The sequence below is a fragment of the Megalopta genalis genome, chromosome 8, assembly GCF_051020955.1.
Source record: "Megalopta genalis isolate 19385.01 chromosome 8, iyMegGena1_principal, whole genome shotgun sequence".
NCBI classification, from domain to species: Eukaryota; Metazoa; Arthropoda; class Insecta; order Hymenoptera; family Halictidae; genus Megalopta; species Megalopta genalis.
This window is the reverse complement of record NC_135020.1, coordinates 19552778-19573971: the sequence shown is the minus strand read 5'-3', so window position 1 is coordinate 19573971 and position 21194 is coordinate 19552778. Positions and strand designations below refer to the sequence as shown.

Genomic DNA, 21194 nt, shown 5'->3' with positions numbered 1-21194 from the left:
AATTATATTAGAATATTATCATATTTCAGAATATGACAAAAATAGCATAAAATGTTATTTAAACCTTCAACTACGCTAAGCAGGTCATTTTGACCTAACTTTCAGCAATTTATTATAAATTTTTTTATTCAAAACATAATGGCAATTTAATTTAAATTTTTAATACATTTATTTGTGAAAATCACGCAAATATGAACATCATATGTTAAAATTATAATAAAGGATAGTAAATAATTATGTTTATTATATATGTACATTCATTTTGTATTTTTTTATACTCCTCTATCGTTCTTTCAATTTTATATAAAAAAAATACTGTAAAATAATTAGATTGTAGATTTTTGTGCAAAATAAATATTGTTTACATTAACAGTTACATAATAGGAATTACATATAGAGACGTTTATTTATTTTCTTAATAATTTTTACGAGTTCACAGTAATGCAATAATATTTACAAATTACTTAAATGATTTCGTTGCTTTCCATTTGATCTACACATTTTTATCACGATACGAAATTATGTTTATTTGTTATTAATGTTACATCGTTTCAGTTATCTCACATTGTTGACGCGAATGTTTTTCTTTCGCAGGGATCGCGATAGCAATGACTAATTCGGAGTTATCGAGCATGCGTGTCAGACAGGAAGGCCGATAGTGCGACAATGATGACCATCGCAGAAGAGACCTGTTGATGACGTTATGGGGCGGATCTATTTTGCCAGTATTTTGCTCCTCTCCTTATGCGGTGAGTGCTGATAGTGCTATCTACGAAAATCTCGTACATCATTGGCGTAAATTGTGAACATTTATATTTTTAGAACATGTATACTCCATAATATAAGTTCAGTTATATTTTCACGAGAAAAAGGACTGAGAAAGTTATACAATCGTTATATGCTTCGCAACACCGATTCAGCTTCAACACCGATTTATTTGACGCTTTTGCTTTAAGGATTCATTGAAAACGTTCGATTGCTTGTTTCCGAATATTTAGACGCTTTTAAGGAATATTGTTTCATTAACATTTTGTTACCGTCGATAGCCTAATACGTATATTTAAAGACGTGCCCGTTTTGAAACTGTTTAATTAAGTCAAGATAGTCTCTCGGCGCAGTTAAAGTTTTCTCTTCTGGGACCAATTACGTCGCGCTGAGAGCACATTATAAAGAAGTTCTGATATGGAATGGCTGTTAAAAACTGCGGTAACATTTCATATTAATGTAGATTAATTGAATGATATTGTTTAAGCGATACTTCTACTGCTAAACTCGAGTTACGTGTATTAGCCGAGATACATCAGATTTGCTGAGGCAAGAGTAGATATGGTAATACAATGGCGAACTAGATGGATTGTTGACGTTGTTCATCTTAAATAACGTATATTCACAATAGTATTATCATTTATATTTTATCGGGTGTACTGTAACTTTTATGAACGATTAAATGATGCAATTTCATTGGAGAGTTACAAAGTACGACGAAGCTGTTCTTCTTTTATGCGATCTCTCTATTAAGCTGGTACGATAAAATTAATGTTTTTGTGTGACCATCAACAGGTATACATTAAAGGTGCTGTGAAAATTTCAGTGACATGTGCAATGTTCCGGGTGACATTAATTTCATATCTCTAACACTGCAAATTAGTTCTTTTTTTTACATTTCCTAGTGATTATGCATGCTAACGAACTGGCACGGAATGATTAATGTTCTGGTAAATTTATTTAAAGAATTCCAATGGCAACGATACGAATAATGCGATTGTTATACGAGAACCGCGTTTGAACGATTGTTTCGAGATTACGTTGTTTAGAAAAAAAGTATGTTGAATAAATTTGCCGGAAAACGCATCAACTGCGCTAGCAGAGATGAGAAAGCACAAACCCATCCATAAAATCAACTTAAATCAGTGTGTACACTTAAGCTGAAATTACGACAAATTGCCTGTAACGTATTAAAACGCGTTTTCTATGCTCAATTAAGTGTATACACGTTTACTGGAGACCTTATTATGTACCTACACACCTATAACTTTAGTGTCACGACGTACCACGTGACCGAACCCCACGAAGTTTATGATAACTGGGGTGGAACATTTTGGCTGTTCAACGTCACTGCAGATGTTACGGGATACAATTCGCGCGTTGGATTCTTTTCTCTGTTTCTACAAAATTCAAGCACGGATACATAAAAGCTGAGCAAAGTAAAAGAATACTTTGCAAGACACAAGACTTTCCACATTTTTATCACTGAGTCTACTATACTAGTACAGAGTGCTTTCGAAAATTCAAACATTTTTTCGTAGGTTACAAATAGAAAAAGATTTCTGAAAGTCCAATACGACGTATTAAAGTTGGTCAAATGGAAACCTTAAAGTGTCCTCACAATTGAACAAATATAAAATACGCAAAGCGATGCTATTTTTTTATATTTATTTATGTTCTTCGTCGCATACCGGTGCAGAATGTTCAGTGCCAAGAAAGTAAATGAATATCTCAAGATAAATGCGTTTCCGATGCAAGAAGTGATAATGCCGTTTCAGTATTTTCTGGTACAGTAATTTCTCCCTAATTCACGCTCAGATTGCGCACAAAAATGGACAATTTGGAAAGAGGAGATACGATTATTCGAGCCTTGCGGCTCATTTTTATAGTTACCAATTATCAACAATATGTAGAAACGAGATGCTAGGCTCGAATAATCGTATCTCCTTTTCCCAAATTGCCCATTTTTGTGCGCAATCTAAGCGCGAATTAGGGAGAAATTACTGTATTAAGTCTTAAATGTGAAATGCATATTTCACTCTACAATTTTATCATAAAATCTATGCATTTTGTACTAATGACATAATACTATACCGTATGTTTATCTATTGATCAACTTTAAAGGGTTTCACTGTACGAAAAAAAAACGAATGGCTAAACGTTGTTTCCGATTGGTGCATGTTGCAGAGGGTGCCTGGATTGTTAAGTACCTTGGAACGAATTTAATATTTCTGTTTACCTAGAACTTACGAAAATACGTTACTTTGGACTTCAATTGTACTCTTAAGGTTTTCATCTGACCGATACTATTAATTATTATTAACCCTCCGTTGTCAAACTTCCTATGCGAAGTATGTATGTACATATGTAATACTGGAAATACTATCGAGACAGAAAAATTTGAGAATATAATTTGAACATTCTAGGACATGATTTTCTTTATCAGAACTCGATATTCCACTTCCAAGTACATTAAATTAATTGTTAATTTCATTCTTCTTATGACAATATCAATTTTTCGAAAAAAATGTGCGACGTCTTGATCCAGTATGACAGCGGAGGGTTAATTGAAGATACGTATTCTCATAGCAAACATGCTCACGGAACAATATATGCGGGTCATTATCTGTACTATGAACTTCTCTTATTCGAACATGTGAAGGGTGTTGAATATCCGGGTTCCGATAACAGAGATTCGCTGGCTATTTTCATTAGCTGCTCGTATTGGTCCCGATAATGGAAGCCAAGTTTCAAGAAACTGGAATTACAATTAGTTTCGATTAATGTATATTCAGTCAACGCCTTTCAGTGGTACCAATCGCGATTCTAGTGGGTCAAATGTCTCAAAAGGTTCTGTGTTATACAAGGGTGTCTCGGCATCGACAGTACAGTCAAGAAGGAAACGATTCTGCATCAAAAAACAAATCCAAAGTGAGAAATCAAATTTTTTGTGTGACGCTTCGTTGTCGAGAAAATCGACTTATATTCAGCAACATGTGTCACTTATACATAGTAGTATCATCATGTGTTTCTCATTTCCGTCTATGGATTTAGAGTGGATTTAAATAAAAATGAAACATATGATTTAGTTGCTGAGTTACTTTATTAATGCAAAAAATGCTTGAAAATGTTGAATATTCATAGTCAATTTCCAGAAAACGAAGTCTCAAATGAAAAAATGTTATTCTTTATTTTTGATTTGTTTTTCTTTTATGTAGAATCAACATCTCTTATCTCTTTATATCTATGAAATATAAACGTCGATTTCAACGTATAATATCTTAAAAGAAATCAGTGGATAAGCGGGTCGTAGAGTTAAGTGAGAACAGAACTAAACAATCAAACTGCGGCTTGTCTAATCTTTCATCTAACTCGCAACAAAATTTGATCCTTCTGTTATCGAAAAATCTAGGAATCAAAGTAAATGAAGATGCACAAGAAACTAAAATTGTCTCGATCGATTAGGGAAATTATTGAGGACGAAGAATTGCTAACCGACACACCTCTGAAAGAAATTATAATGCAAGGGATTAATAAATCCAGAAAATAAAAACTTAGACAGTACCGTATTGAAATGGTTGCATGCTAACTTTTGGAGTTATGCTGCGCGAGAAAGCTCCAAACATAAACTCCAGAATACAATTTAATAGTCATTTAACGTAGAAAAACATAAGTGATCCTTCATCGACAAAACTTTGGGACATTGAAATACTACACAAATTGTAAAGTCTCGTGTTATCATTTAAATACGTGAAATTTAATATCAGAGAAATAATTGTTCCGTTATCCGACGACTTTTGGCTCCTTATTAGTTATGATATGGGAGGCTCCGGTGTTCTAGGCAACAACTTTTATTAACACCACGCTCTGCGGCCACCATACTGCACCGTCCTACGTGGGTTGCCTTAATGATGGCGATCTCAGCTTCCATTCAGACCACAATTGGCAACCCCATTGCCGGAACGTACCTACTATGCGAGGATTAGCGCAAGAGCGATCCGTGAGCATGTCAGCTATACCTACACTTCGTGGCAAAAAATTAACACACTATGTATTTCAACCGATTTCCACAATCATAGTCGAATAACAAGAGCGTTCGCGATACCAGTTTCCAGTTTGTAATAATTGGCACGTGCTCTGAAAAAATATACAGGTTGTCCCAAAATTATGGTACTTCCAAGAAATAAGGAGTTCCTGAGGTCATTTGAAGTAACTTTTTCCTTAGCGAAAATGCAATCCGGGAATTCGTTTACGAGTTATTAACGAAAAACAGTGACCAATGAGAGGCGAGATCAGCTAGCGCAAGGCGACCGAGCCAACGAGCGGTGGAAGCCCAGTTCCACTCATTGGCTGAGCCGTCTTGCGCCGCCCCTAGCGCGCCTCTCATTGGTCATTGGTGTTTTTCGTTAATAACTCCTAAACAAGGCCGCGGATTGCATTTTCGCTAAGAAAAAAGTTACGTCAAATGACCCTGAGGGATCCCTCATTTCCCGGAAATGCCATAAATTTGGGACACCCTGTATAATTTTTTAACTGTCCAATAAACGAATAGATAAGTCCAAAAAACGTTATTCTTTATAATATAATTCGTGCTACCCCTATTTTACGAAACTGGATTTTACTATTCCTGAATTACTATTTTACCACTATGCGGGATAAACCCGAGAGTAATTGTAGACTCGAAACTTGGGGTTGCTCGAGGTTGGACTACCGATACTAAGGGTAGTCTCGAGACTTTGGGTAAACTTGAGACTTAGGGTAAACTTGTGATTTGGGTCAACTCGAGACTGATTGTAGACTCGAGACTAGGCATTCACTCTAAATTAGAGATAGCTCGAAACGAGGGGCAGGGGGGTTGACGCGAGACTGGGAGTAGACTCGAGACTGAGGGTAGCTCGAGAATGAGGAACGTTGACGAGCCAAGATATTCCGGGCCCAGAGTGCAGGCTGCGGCTTAACAATAACTTGATCGGTGTCCATTGCTTTTTCACGCTGCTTCGGATAAATAAGTGGCGGGATTGCCGTTGCCACAAATCGGTGGTGGGGTGGGGACCTATGGACAGCCGCAGGCTGGCTCGCCAAGCACCCCGGGCCCCGGCGGTGGCACAGCTGGCGGCGGCGCGAGCAGCACCCTCGGCGCTGCTGGCGGCGGTGCCTCTGGCTCTGGCACCGGCACCGCCGGTGGAGCCGGTGCGGTTGGTCTCGGGGTTACCGGGGGGACTACTGGCGGTGGAGCCGGCGGCGGTGCCGCCGGTGGCGGTTCCGCCGCTAACAATGCTACAGTTACGACCACAGGGCAGAATCGTCGGGGCCGAGGGTGGGGCCACTGGCACCGCGGCGACCCCAGCCTCATGAGGGGACTCTGGAAGTCGAAGGGACCCTTAGGTAAACCAACGATCACCTTATTCTATCTAGAAGAGCTATAGCGAAGTCTCGCGGTCTTGAGATCGGAACTGTGCTCCGATGACGAATTGGCTGGCGAGTGTCCGATTAGTGTCACCCTATCTGTTTGGGGTGGACGTCGATAATGAATCGTCATTCTGAAATGTTTTCAAGTTCTTCTGGTTGTGATTTGCGATCGAGCTATTCTGATGTTATTTTTATCGATCTTTTTGTGCGTGGACGCGGTAAAAATTTGCAAAGATCAGTCTCGGTTTTTTTCGATACATATACAGAGTCAAACATGCAGTTGGATTCTTTAGTTGAATGAGAGACTTGTAGTTGGCATTAACGGAATTCTTCAAAATGACGGGTCATTAATTTTTTAATTTACGATTATTCGTATCGTAAAGATGCATTTATGAGTTATTTATACAATTTATATGTTACTTACGGCAAACGTTGCAATAACACTTGTTAAAAATCGGAATAAATGTCTTATTGTTACTTTCATAAACTAATATAAAACAGTTGTTTTTTGGGCCCCGTAAATCTAGTGTTAAGCGGCCTTTAATGACACTCATTAATACTTCAGTAATAAGTGACGTAGAACGTCGTACCAGTGATATGCAAGAATGCGAAGTTTATATTCGTATAACGTCTATGGGTCTATCAATGTTACGTCAGAATACGTGCTGCTCTATGCCATACAACTTTGATTCACTTTATCTTTGTCTATCACCAATAACAACGGACATATTCTCTTGGCGATGTCGTGCAATGGGCATTGAAGATTCAAAGAATTCGAAAATATGGATACGCTCAGTTTATTCAAATTATTACAGAACGAAAGCATTCTATTTGTTTACCGATTCGTACAACTATTACAGACAATTTTTTACCATAGTCTATTATTATCTTTCTTAATCTACTAAATCCGTATACAATAAATTCTCCCTAATTCACGCTCAAATTGTACACAAAAATAAACAATTTGGGAAGGAAAGATTCAACTATTCGACCCTTGCGTCTTGTTTTTCTAGTCACCGATTGTCAACAATTATAAAAACGAGACGCAAGGCTCGAATAATCGGATCTCCTCTTCCCAAATTGTCCATTTTTGTACGCAATCTGAGCGTGAATTAGGGAGAATTTATTGTAATTGTGATACTTTTGGTAATTTGGAATACCGAAGTTAGTTCCAAATACAGTAAATTAATTCTTTCTAATTGACGTTCAGATTGTACACAAAAATAAACAATTTAGAAAGAGGAGATTCGATTATTCGACCCTTTCGTCTCGTTTTTCTAGTCACCGATTGTCAACAATTATAAAAACGAGACGCGAGGCTCGAATAATCGGATCTCCTCTTCTCAAATCGCCCATTTTTGTGCACAATCTGAGCGTCAATTAGGGAGAATTTACTGTACTACCTTCGCCACACATGGTTTCGTAATGAAACTAGCAATGATACGAGAACGTCATTTGTTGGTGATCAAACAAAACACCAGCTCGTTTCACTATGCGTGTCCTTTTCCTCCATATTTGTTTATCATTACTAACGCGACTCGTTGATCGTAGCACAGCTAGCCAAATTGTCATCTGCTTGCAGCACATCTAAATGGTACATCGATGTTTACAATGAACGTTATCGAAACTGAATTGAAATCCAAATAATTCCTCCGGCTTTCAATGGGCCTTGAGATCTCTCCAACCAAAGGTTCGACAAGTTTTCAGTGGAACGCTTGCCAATGAAGCGTGAGACGCGGCTCGATGCGCATTCAGAAAAAGTGTTCGACTTCGCTATATTTCTCTACGTTTAGTGCACATGATTGTGGGAATGACAGTGTTCTAGAATGATGGCTGCTGTTTTTCAGTTTAGCTTGTGCGATCGCATTCTGTTTCCGTCAATTTTTAGGCTGATGTATATTTTACTGAATAAGCTTTTTATGTGCCTCACACGCGGCCGCTGTTTCTCACTTTGCTTTCAAATCATTCAGAGCGTACCGAATTAGAAAAAGGAAACCGTCTGCAATTTCATGAACTCTACTTGTGACTATTAAGCAGACCTTATTGTAGTTTGGCTGAGTGAGTCTGGGATTCGTCGTTATCGACTACATACTAATCTCGAATATTTTAATGTTTGCTAATGATTGCTCGTTATCACTGAAAATATGATATTCCATTCGGAATTTATTGTTTAAAATCATCAATAAAATAAGGTCAGTAAATTGTAGATTATCGCGCAGTTATTACCCAGAAATATTCGGAGAAATCGATTACATAAAAAAGTAATAGAATATTATTCCTTTCTTTGTCATTTAATCTATAATTATCATTTAACCCATAAATGGTTAATAATTATCATTAAATCGCGACACAATGACCATTTCAAATCGTAATATGAAACTGATTCCTGAATCGTGACTAATTTTCTCCAAAATCGAATCAGCAACATATTCCTGCTGCATTATAATAATCGAGTAACATACGTACAGTAATTTCTCCCTAATTGATCCTCAGCTTTTACATAAAAATTGACAATTTAGGTGGAGGAGATACGATTATTCAGACGATTACCGATTTCAACAACTATAAAATCGAGCTGCAAGGCTCGAGTAATCGTATCTCCACCTCCCAAATTGTCCATTTTTGTTCCACGCTATTAGGGAGTTATTAGGTTTCTATTACGGAGAATTTATTGTACAGTAAATTCTGCCTAATCGACGCTCAGCTTTTACAAAAAAATGGACAATTTTGGAAGAGCAGATGCGATTATTCGTACCCTGCGGCTCGTTTTTATAGTCACCGATTGTCAAAGACTATAAAAAAACGAGCCGCGAGGCTCGAGTAATCGTATCTCCACCTCCCAAATTGTCCATTTTTGTTCCACGCTATTAGGAAGCTATTAGGTTTCTATTACGGAGAATTTATTGTACAGTAAATTCTGCCTAATCGACGCTCAGCTTTTACACAAAAATGGACAATTTTGGAAAAGGAGATGCGATTATTCGAACCCTGCGGCTCGTTTTTATAGCCACCGATTGTCAACAACTATAAAAAAACGAGTCGCGAGGCTCGAGTAATCGTATCTCCTCTTCCCAAATTGTCCATTTCTGTGCGCAATCTGATTGCGAATTAGGGTGAGAATTACTGCGCCTTCTAACCGATTTACGATCTGCATCACGGGCTCCCAGATTTCGTCAGTCAAACATCAATTTCGTTGATGCGCGCCTCGGTGTACACACATACTTACTTTAAATCGAAACGCTATTCACTAGTCAAGGTGCTGATGCATGCAACATCTACATATGATTTCCAATCGGTGTAAACTACGTTGTTGGTGAAAGTAGGTTCCCCATTAACGCATCCTGGTATATCCTGGTAATTTTCTGTAAATGTCAGCGCTGATAACTACTTCGCCGGCTTGTGTATCAGATATCGAGAGACCATGCACGGACCTATTTAATCCGCGTGAAGTATACATATAGACGCGGGGAACATCGTAGTCCGCGTAGCTTCTTGTAACGTCGTTCCCTCGAGGTAACCGCCGAACTTCTTCAACAAGTTTCCTGGGTTACGGTTATAATTCATTCGCAGTACTCTAAGCTTGTGTTAGGCGGTAAATGGGGTTCACAGGGCTGACAACTTTCACCGTTAACGTCTTTAACTTCCGTTGGATCATCATATTTCACGTTTAATCCTTTATTTAACCTGTTCTGCCGATCGAATTCTGTTGTTCGCTCTTCATTTGTTAGAAAATCAATGGGTATCATCGATAATAAATACTTCGACTGTCGACACTTCTCCTTTATTGGCTTGCATTATAAATCAACACAGCCTATTTATGCGAGTGCATTCGTAGCATTGTTCTCGATTCGGCAAAATGTTAAATAAATCCAGCTATAATGCATTCTGTGTCACTATTTATTCTTTTTACAGAGATTTCAATCGTTGCAATTCGTTTCAGAACGGATCGAACGATAACTCGCGTTGCTATTAGCATGAATAACTCTTTATCTTAACATTGTCCGTTGAGTTATTATCTATTATTGTCTTACAGAGCCAGCAGGAAACGGAATACCAACAAAAGCGTTAATAATTTATTTCTACAAGGCTTCTAATAACCGAAACAAAGATTTATAAATCATTTTGTAACGAAATGCTGATATTAAACATCTAATGTTGCTCGATTAATTACAAGAACTGCATAACAATTAGGATGAGATAAGTGTCATTGTAGAAAATATTTAACATTTGGTACGCTTTGAAATTATGATGCAAGCTCGAACGCATTTGTTCCCGTTATATTTGCATTCAGCAGCGGAAATTACGCTTTGAACGGCTTCTTACTCGGTAGTACACAGTTATGGTTTGAAAGCTTCAACTTAACAATTATCAAATCAATTTTTCCACGTTGCATGCGATACTTCGGTATAGTCGATATTGGCTGTAAACGCGTTAAAGTTATACCCAGGCCCAGAATGCGTATCGCATTTGGTGAAGTGCCCCGAAGTCATTACCTTCCCGTTAATCGTGCCGCGGATAGCGGTTTCACGAGCTTTAATTTGTAATAATCCCGAACGTTCCGCCCGGCTATCGCGTGAAACTTTTACGTTGGTTATTTTGGATTCCTGGCTTATCATGGTAAGCAGTTTCTCCGGGCGTGTCGCGCTGCTGAAACTTTTCAAGTTTATGAACTGACTTTAAAAGCAGCGGCCAGAAAGCCTTATATTGCTACACGAACTCGTAAACCATCGTCGCGGATAGTTCAATTTCTTGGAGAACCGTTCCATATGGAATTGTCGTGCGTGTCAATCTTGGATGGAATAGTAAATCACAGACCCTTTTACGCGTTCGCGGGATAACAGGGCTATCGTCACGAGCTCGATCTTTATGACCCCTTGTGTCGGCAAAAAATTTCGCGGCTGCTCAAGCAGACTATTTAACCATGATTCCTATTTCCGCGTCGAACGCGCGCGATTTTACCCACGCGAATCGATGATAATAGACCGAGAGACCTGAAAAATTCATGAATCGGATGAACAGTACGAGCCTTTTCGCTCACGCTCTCTGCATTCAAATTTCGAGATTTAACTTTCAGATCCTAGACAAACCGTGATCTTAGATCGCAGCTGTGTCCGGTGACTGGCGTTCGACTGGATTATTGGTAGTAAAAATCGCAGCCATCGGAGATATGAATGTTTCATATTTATTCTAGCGGGAAAATACGTAAGGAGGTGTCCGATTTTACGGCGCCAATGTTATAAACCGTTTCAATCCCGAATCGCCACTACATTTCTAAGTCTTTTATGCACACATCTCCCTAGAGAGCCTAGAATTTAATCTAATATATTTAATCGAACTCGTTTCTTCATTTGGATAGATTTTAGTACAGAATTTGTAATCTCGGAAAAGTTTCGCGCGAAAGATTCAATGATCGTAATTTTATGAATTAAAACATTTTGAAAAATGATACTTGCTTCGATTATTGCATCACCATTCATCGCTGGATATACGAGATATTAGACGCATGATTTTATAAAGATAATGTATTAGTGTATTATTTGATAGCAGTTAAACGAGAAGAACAGATCTGGCAATCGAACGCCTCACAGATGATTAAATGTTTCCCCTATTATTATGTATTGCCTTAATCAATGATGGTCAAAAGAAGATTTTCGAGATTTCGGTGGTAACGAGAAGCAAATCATAAGAATTTATACAGGGTGTTACAGTAAATTCTCCCTAACTGACGATCAGTTTGAACACAAGAAAGGACAATTTAGGAAGACGAGATATGATTATTCGATGAGCCTTACAGCCTGTTTTTATAGTTGCTGACAATCGGTAACTATAAAAACGGGTTGCAAGGCTCGAAAAATCGAATCTCCTCTTCCCAAATTGTCCATTCTTGTGTACAATTTTAGTGACAATTAGGGAGAAAGCACGATGGTTTTATTAACATATTAGTCAATTTACCGTAGTGGAAACATGAAATATTTAGCTTTACGTCGTATTTAACTGTAAGACGGTGTAAACATTATTTGACACTAAAGGGATTATAAAAATGTAAACACTCGACTGCAACATTGTAATTACGATTTTGTAATTGTACTTGATTTAACTAGTTAGCTATTTCTGACGAGTATACTCGTTATAACAGAAAATATTGTCATTTTTTCATGACGAGTATACTCGTCGAAAACAAAGGAATATGTACTTCGAGATATTCTATATGAAATTATATACTTTAAAAGAGTGTCGTATTTAAAAAAGGAAACTATGAAGAAAATCAAATATATACAGCACAGTTACGGTAACTTGTAGTGTATTTTTTTTCATTTTTTTGTCGTGTGTTTACATTCAGCAATCTTTTCAGTGTCAAATAATGTTTGCACTATTTTAACACATTCGCAAAGGAAAAGAAATCTCGTTTTTACCCTAATCTAAAATAAAACTATCTCGATGTGTAAAAGTCAAATACGACGAAAAACAAAATACTTCACCTTTCCACTACTGTAAATCGACTAATATGATAGTAAAGATATCATAATGTGTTTTGAATTCGTCTCGATGTCCCCTATAATATGGTAAAAAAAAAATGAATACGTGTTCTTATTAGTAATTAGTAATTTCGCCATGAAAACAGGCAGTTTCCATATCCTGCGACACCCTGTATAATTTTAAAGTCAAACAAGAAGAATGAACGAAGAAATAACTATCATCACAGTACTGGACTATAAATCATCATGCTATTGTCAGTATAATCGTGACAGTCAGAGTAGTCAACATATTTCATTGTTCACTGGCGAGTACCATTATCGAGGAAACGAAAGTTTTATCCCGATTCAGGATTCGTCAAATTTGCTTAAAAATACGAGGACTTGCATGAAGCTTCGCAGTCTAGTTACCACTGAACAACTTCACTTTTACACGCACCGTGTACATTTCACCACCGTCTTCAAACGAAAACGGCAATTCAGAGCTTTCTCTTGACCATCAATCTGCGCTCCACTCGGTCTGCTGATTCTCTATACTTTCCTTATCCCGACAAAGTGGCCCGGAACTAAAATTTCACTGCTCGTTTTCCAAAAAATTAATTTTTCCATGTAAACACGCGATGAGATTATATTACTCTCGGAATGTCCGTCGGTTTCGAGAACGACCAAAAAATGGCAAAATCTCATATATGTACGTTGCTGTTGAAACAAACACGTACTCAAAGGTGAAACATTGTATCGCTTATAAAATTGCTATTGGAAGAGACATTTAATAATAGACATCGTTAATAGACATCATTTAATAACAGACATTTATAAATATCGTTTCACTCGTCAAAATCGTTGTCAGTGTAAACATTTAAGAATTAACATTTTTTAGATGAGCTCCCTTTAGAGAATCCCTTAAAAAACTTATTTAATATTTTCTTACATTCTTTCTTTAAAGAAACCACAATTTGCTACGATAAAAGCTCATATTATTATCTCAAAGTACTTTAACTATTCTTCTCTTTTGTCGAGATACAGGTTCTACACACCTATTTCATCCCTGTGGAGGTCATATTTGGTTTATATTATATATAAACATTAAATATTTTGTGGACATTCTTCGGGACTTACTGTAGACACTGAATGAAGATAATTGGATGAAGTATAGTCAACTTTGAACAACGTAAGCTTCAACAAAATTATGGAACTGCGTGATTTTGTTGGTCAAACAAGACTTACTTTACTACATTTACCACTTTCAATGATGATTTTGACGATTTTTTTTCAAAATTTTACAATAGTAACAGCATTGTTTCTGCGAATGTTATTAGATCTAATTATTCTATCGCAACTACCTATTACACTATCATATGAGAATTTGAAGTTCATCGTTACATACAATTTAAGATTAAATACAACACAATTTATACAATCCAATTTAAAATTCCGGAATAATAAATTTACATTGGATTTGATTTTGATTACAATAGTACGTGAAAACGAAGTAGAAGAATTTGATTCGAAAAAGAGTGAATACAATATACAAAAGGACTCCTTTAATAACCTTTCCAACTAATCGACAAATCGTTCCCGCATCATCGACATTCCGTTCAATCAACGACAACCTAATCCTGTTTACCAGATCAAGAAGAAGCAATTTCCGTGTGCACTTGAAGTGTGCCAATCGAGCATTAGTTCCGAGCCACAGTGCGAGATCCTCGGCATGCGATGCACGTGTCCTTGACCTAACCCCCGACGGTCTAGTGTAACGCGTAGACCGGTGATATCCACGTGGGGATGCGCAGATTCCTTAGGGAACGCGGAGGCGTACATCTTCCTGGCGTTGACGATCGGTTTCGTGACGGTGGTGGTCGGCTGTTGGCTGTCGGACAACTGTTGGTCGCCGGAGCCAGAGGGGGTGGTCACCCTCGCATAGCCTAGTGCAGACTTCCGTTCGTCCAGGCGATAACAACTAGTAGGCGGGCCCTCCACCGGCAGTATACCGGACATCGTCCACTCGGAGGAGCGTAACGACGCCGGGAATCAGCGGCCGTTGCTCGACATCAACGACAACCACACGCTGCCGCCGATGATCTGACAGCGCGCGATCGTCTGGGCCGCGAAGTCCTTCGCGGCCGATAACAGGCCAACCGTTGGCCCCTGCTAAGCTATCGCAGGAACGCGCGATAACACCGATAACAGCAGCAACAGGGGAATGAAGGGAGTTGGGAGGGGGGGGGCGATAGGTGCGCCAACGATGCGGGCGATCCTAGCGTAAAAGCAAACGTTCATCGAAATATCGACATATCCGGTCGACGCGACGCAACAACACAACGCGAGCACGGTCCCGATCCGATCGTGAACGGGATGGACGACCGATCTCGCGTAGATCTGTATCGTTTATAGTTTTGTTCCGAGCTTTAGTTTCCTCGCGTCGCGCTCGAACGCATCCGCCACCGACTAATCGGCGCAAGACACCTGCTCGAATCGACGTGCAATCGGGAAGGTGATCTCGCGTGCCAGATGCTGTGCAGATACACACGCGTTCCTCGATTGCGGGCTATGCACCGGCCTGCACCGGCTCGCTGTCCGACAGGGGCCGATCTCTCGCGCGGTGTCCGTTCGATCCGCGACTTTCCAACCGTGAAAGCTAGACGAGCGTGGATTATCGGGTTAATTCGTTGGGCCGTCGAACTGCGCCGCGATGAAATATGAAAGTAGAGAGCCGCTTTGAAGCTCGTAGTTAGGCGAAAATCCGGAGTGGGTCAATAATTTTGTTTCGGGGCCCGCTGATGGATTTCGATCGGCGACGTTGTCGCGGGGTCCATCGCGCTGGAACGAGCACGATCAGCCACCGGAACACAGAGAACCCGTTCATACACACGCGCGCACGTCTGCATACACGTGCACACGCGCGTGCATCGTCTACGATTCAACCTCTGTGTCCTGATCACCGGCTAATAATTTATACCGCTGCATCGGCGAGACGCGATGCAGCCCGCGTGAAGGACAATGGACGGCGAAGGCTCACATCTTCGAGTGTTACACCTGCTTTGCGTTCGTCTCCCCGACGTTGTACGGAATTGTTGTACGATAGTAAATGATCATTTAAAAAAAAAAAAGAAAGAAAGAAAGAACACATCGCCGAAGATACGTTTTCCTTCTAAATCAGGCGTGGGCGGAGTTGCGTGTGTTTTTCGGTTCTGCAGATTGTGGCAGCGGGTCGTGTCATGATAAGGGATCTCTTGGACGAGGTTCAACGGTGGTTTTCGACTTGGCAGTTGATGTGTCTGTGTGCGGACGATTGGCTTCCATACCTGAAAGATCAGATTCACACCCTTTATGCTGCGGCGTGAGCGAATTAGTATGCGAATTCGATTCTCTGATCGGTAAAAGTACAATAGACTCCCGTATAACGCGAGGTTGATAATGCTTGAGTGCTTGATGTATTGTGACACTATTTTCAACTTGTTCAAACTATAAAAGAAACGATTTATTTTTATCTAATTTCGGTTTCTTAGAATCGTCTTGGAAAATATGTATTTTGCACAAAGAGACTCGTAGTCTAGTGTCTAATATTCAAGATTTTCATCAAATATTTTAAATTGAAGATTCGGTTTTACGGTTTTGTTTAACTAACTATGACTGTTTAACTAACTTTGAAATAATCTCTTTCTTTGAATTGATATTTATATTAACTACAACAGTATTCTTCGTGTTATAAGAGAGAAATGTTCGATTTCCTGTAACATTAGTTCATAGTACGCGTATACATTATCGCATAATACGGGAGTCTATCATGTATAGTTTGTATGGATTGTAGAGTCCGAGGTATGAAAGTCGCCATGTTGGAACAGGTTTCATGAATAATATTGCTTAATTGAATGTCGATTACATAATGTATCGAATAAGTAATACTGATTTGCAGATCAAAATATTTATTCCAAGCAGCCATTTGAAATTCGACTAACATGGAGAGGTTCCCAAATTTCACGCTCACTTTTTGATGAGATTTGGCACAGGTTTTATTTTGGCATAGGTTTCAAATAATTAATGTTAAAGTATTAAAGGATTACAGCGCGAGGGTTCAGGTAGGCCGGATCGAATCTCCCCACTCCTTAATATTTCTAATGCTATGTTGGTGTCGTATGCTTTCGCTCGCGTTACTGGGAACGATTCGGCTCCGACCGATGATGCCCGAACCGTGCGCCGATTGACATCGTACGTACGCTTCCTCATTCGGTCGGAGCCGAACCGTTCACGTAGGGATAGAGATTCTTGCATATCCTATTCATGCGTAGAGACCGAAACCGCCCGAGACTGTCCGAGACCACCCGAGAATCGAGCGCAGTCCCGAAGCTTTCGGGAGTTCCGAAACACTCGAGATCTCGAGAGACTCGAGCGGGTTTGCACACTCCTAGAATTCTGTTTTACATATATACGTGTACACCTGTAGTTAATATATCCGCATATTAACCTGTGTACTTATCAATGCACGGGTACACGAGTGCACGTGTAATTAATGCATCCATGTTTTAATTCGTTGAGAAAGTGTAGTAATAAGAATTGTTTAATTTCGCGAAGACACATAACAAAAATTAATGCTATTATTTGCTGAGATAAAAAAAAAAGTAAATATGGACGAGGAAATAAATCATAAAAAACGATTGCGAGTTATTTGGAAATATTTTTAATCGATTAATAATTTGTTTTTAGACAAAAAGAAACTACAGAATACATTTTCTGAACGAATTAAAACACGGATACATTAATTACACGTGCACTCATGTATCTGTGTGTTAAGAAGGTATGTATTAACACAGGTTAATACACCGACATCCTTACGCGGAACGGTTTGGCTCCCCGACCGAATGAGCGAACGTACGTACGGCGTGAATCGGCGCACGGTTCGGGCATCATCGGTCGAAGCCGAGCCGTTCCCAGTGATGCGGCGAAAGGGTATCACACCAGCGCAGTATACTTGAAATATTAGGGAGTAGGGAAAAGTGGGGGAGGTTCGATCCGGCCTACGTGACCCTCGCGCCGGTAATCCAGCGCGTCTTAATCTGGCCTTTTATTAAGAACTTTAACATTAATTATCTCAAAAACTATAAGCCATCTACCCCGAAAACCGGGTATCGTTGGATTCAGCTTTACAAACTTTATTACTGTATCAAATCTCATCAAAAAGCGAGCGTCGATCATGGGGATCTCACCTTGTAAATAAATTCTCACCAATTATTTCTCAGCTTGTAAACAAAAATAAGCAATTTAGAAAGAGGAGATGCGGTTATTCGAGCCTTGCGACTCGTTTTTACAGTTGTTGACAATCGGCAAGTATAGAAATGAGCCGCGAAACTCGAATAATCGTATCTCCTCCTCCCAAATTATCCATTTTTGTTTACAAGCTGAGGAATAATTGGAATTTCCTATACTTGCAATCAGTATAATTTGAAGAATCACTGTTACGATTAGAACGACTACAATTAAGTGAATCTGACATTAGAGATTCAATTTCAGCATTGTGTAACACTAGGTTTACGGGTCTCGTCAAAATGACACGTTTCACATTCTTTAATTTACGATTATTGAGATTGTATGATTGAAAAACATACATCTATACACACAATTAATTCAATAAATTTGTTTCTTAGGCATAAGGTAGAGGAGCCGGTTAATGTGGGTAATTAATTTAATTTAATTTTGGGTAATAATTTAACTGTATACATACCGAATAAGACACGTTAAATTTTTTTATTCAAAAATAATCAAAATAAGAGAATAAAAAATGTAATATAGCCTATTCGCGATAAATATGAAGTTAATTATACCTGGAAACAAACCAAAGGCACAGCAACTGGCCATCTCACAGTAACCGGCTCCACTACACTATATTATGATAAAAATCGCTGAAAGCCTGAATAAATATATTTTTATAATTTTCATCGAGTAATATAAAGTAGCTTGTTTGAATGCTCCGTGAACCTAGTGTTAATGCCGAATTGTTCGTCGTTGAATATCAGGGACAAAGGAGCCTCGAAAGAAAGTTTGTTTATTTGCCTCGCGGAAAATGCTGCAGCCCGGGGGGCATGAAGGATCAAGCGGGCCGCGTTGCGCCACATTGCAGCTTCCTAAGAATGATAGAGATATTCATGATTTCCTTATAGCCGCACTGAGGAACTTCTTCAGTCGAATATACGCTATAACGGGGAGAGAAGAGCCCAGAGCTCGCTCCACCGGAATCTGCATTATGTACGATTGTAGTGGCCTAAAAGTTTCCGCGACCCGCCGCCACAACCTGCGAACCACGAGTTTCTACAAATTTTGCTTTCACTTAGATAGCGATAATTGTTTACCGACGGTGGATTACAGGGCATGACCCTGCTAACCGGCAGACCGAGGTCGCTTCGTTATTTGAAGCGTCACGCTCCGTGTTATTGTAAAAAATGATTAAGAAAAAAAAAATAGCGAAACAAAGAAGAAAAATAAGAAAAAACGAGATACCAGAAGAAAAAAGAAAGAAATGAGCGGATCGTTTGTAATTTTGTAAGATTTATAATACATGAATACTTTCTACACGGATAGTACTCACGAAACTGAAATCGTACGTCGTCGCCTCGCATTTGAAACTCGACCTTCGATCGGTGTTGCCGGAGCGGAACCGTGCATTTTCCATTAGGTCTGTAACAGCGGATTAACCGTAACAAATTCATGCACCTGCGTCACACTGCACACTGCGCGCCAGTGCATCGTGAAACCTCGATCGATAGACGAGATTTATAGTGTTCTTACATTTGCAACCGGTCTCTCTGGACGCTTTCGCAAATGGCCAACGGAATAATCAATTTCGAATTGACTACCCTTCGATAATTCTGTTCGAATAAAAATTGCTCAACTTTTCAATTTACACGGACCCCGTGTGTTACTACATTTATTTTCGCAAATCTGTCACGCACACGATTCATCCTTCCTCCCACCTCTTTTTTAAAACGGAGCTTTAAGTATGCGACTTGAGCGGCTCACGAAACCGAAGGAGAAATGCAAAATGTCAGTTGCTTGTATCGTTGTGTTGTTCAAATATATTTTCAGACCGATTAGACGTGATTGGACGCATCCAATGGAATGCACTGTCATTTGTTTCTTCCGATAACCTGTTTATGTAACGTCTGGCCGGATTTATTTCGCCCATGCCCGCACTATCTTCTCCTCTGCAACCGCATATCCGCAGGACAACCACTAAGAGCATATGAAGGATTTTACAATTCAGACACGTGTCTCGCATCGACATTCGCTGACGATAGTCAGCTCGAAATTCGCCTACAAAGTGGAGCTTAACTTGACGCGGGTCGCATCGCGCGGGGGCACAAATTAAACTCTGCTATGCGACCCCGTAGATGCATTCGTTTAACTGGAGCTATACTTTATAGGGACAGGTCGACGACGAAACACTGGTTTCATAATATTACCACCAGGAAATATCTAGCCTTAAAACACGAACCTCTTTCTTTTGCAATTATGTTTGCCGCTGTTCGCTATTTTGCTATAAAAAAAAATGAAGAATATCGCGACATAGAAATTAATTACTTATTGCTCTTAGCAATAGGATAATGATTCACATTATTCTCCTTTTTCTTTTTTAAACACGTTGGGTTCTTCAGAATATTCTACCTTTGAGTAGAAGAAGCTTTTAATTGAACAGGACAGAGGGGAATTACTTGGTGCACACGACAGATGTTTCCAGGACGGCTACTAAGTCGAGAAGTATTAAATGAAAAGGACCTTCTTTACTTTGTCAAATAGAACGGCTTTTTAATTTTTATATTATAGTTTATACAGATTTTCATAGAGTGATATACAGGGTGTCCCGGAAGTCATGCGCTATTGGGAAATGAAGGATTCCCGAGGTCATTTAAAGTAACTTTTTCCTTAGCGCAAATGCAATCCGCGACGTTGTTTACGAGTTATTGACGAAAAACACTGACCAATGAGAGGCGAGTTCGGCTGGCGCGAGGCGGCCGAGCCAACCAGCGAACGAAGCCCGGTTCCGGTCGTTGGCACGGCCGCCACGAGCCAACTGATCTCGCCTCTTTTTCGTTAATAACTCGTAATCAAAGCCACGGACTGCAGGAACGCCTCATTTTCCGATTGCGAGTGACTTTCGGGACAACCTTTATAACGCTTTATGCAGCTCGCTTAGTCTCGAAACATCACTGCAGATGAATAAACTGCGCATCTTTATGGATTTTATGGATAAAACACATCGCGAGAGGTATAAACATATTCGCGGTGCGAATGTATGGGCGACCTAATAATATGGGAAAAGATTTTCGTGGAAGCGTAAGGGAACGGTAGCTTTTAATCGGGGCCTCGGAAAAAGACAGTATCGATTCCGGCACCGTGTGAATATCGCGATCGTGATTGAAACTCGTAGTTACCGAGTTTTATCCCGAATCCGAGCCACGAGGAAGAAACGGCAGGTTTTTTTTCCGCCATCTAACATTTCCGGGGCCGATGTAACCACGTTTTTCGTTTACGTCGATTAAATCGCAGGTGAGGGGA

At 39.5% G+C, this 21194-nt stretch overlaps 1 protein-coding gene and 1 long non-coding RNA gene across 2 annotated transcripts in view; both read left to right on the top strand.

The window, feature by feature from the left end:
* Positions 1-706, top strand: part of LOC143259903 (uncharacterized) — a 131514-nt gene extending 130808 nt beyond the window's left edge. The window contains exon 3 of the long non-coding RNA XR_013033946.1: positions 595-706. This is a non-coding gene — a long non-coding RNA (uncharacterized LOC143259903). The remainder of the gene's footprint in view (positions 1-594) is intronic.
* A 4707-nt stretch (positions 707-5413) lies between these two features.
* Positions 5414-19758, top strand: LOC117217662 (uncharacterized). Its single transcript, XM_033465434.2, has 3 exons — positions 5414-5432; positions 5776-6150; positions 14441-19758. Exons 1-3 carry the CDS (start codon positions 5414-5416, stop codon positions 14569-14571), a joined length of 525 nt encoding a protein of 174 aa, XP_033321325.1. The 3' UTR covers positions 14572-19758.
* Positions 19759-21194: the final 1436 nt, after the last annotated feature.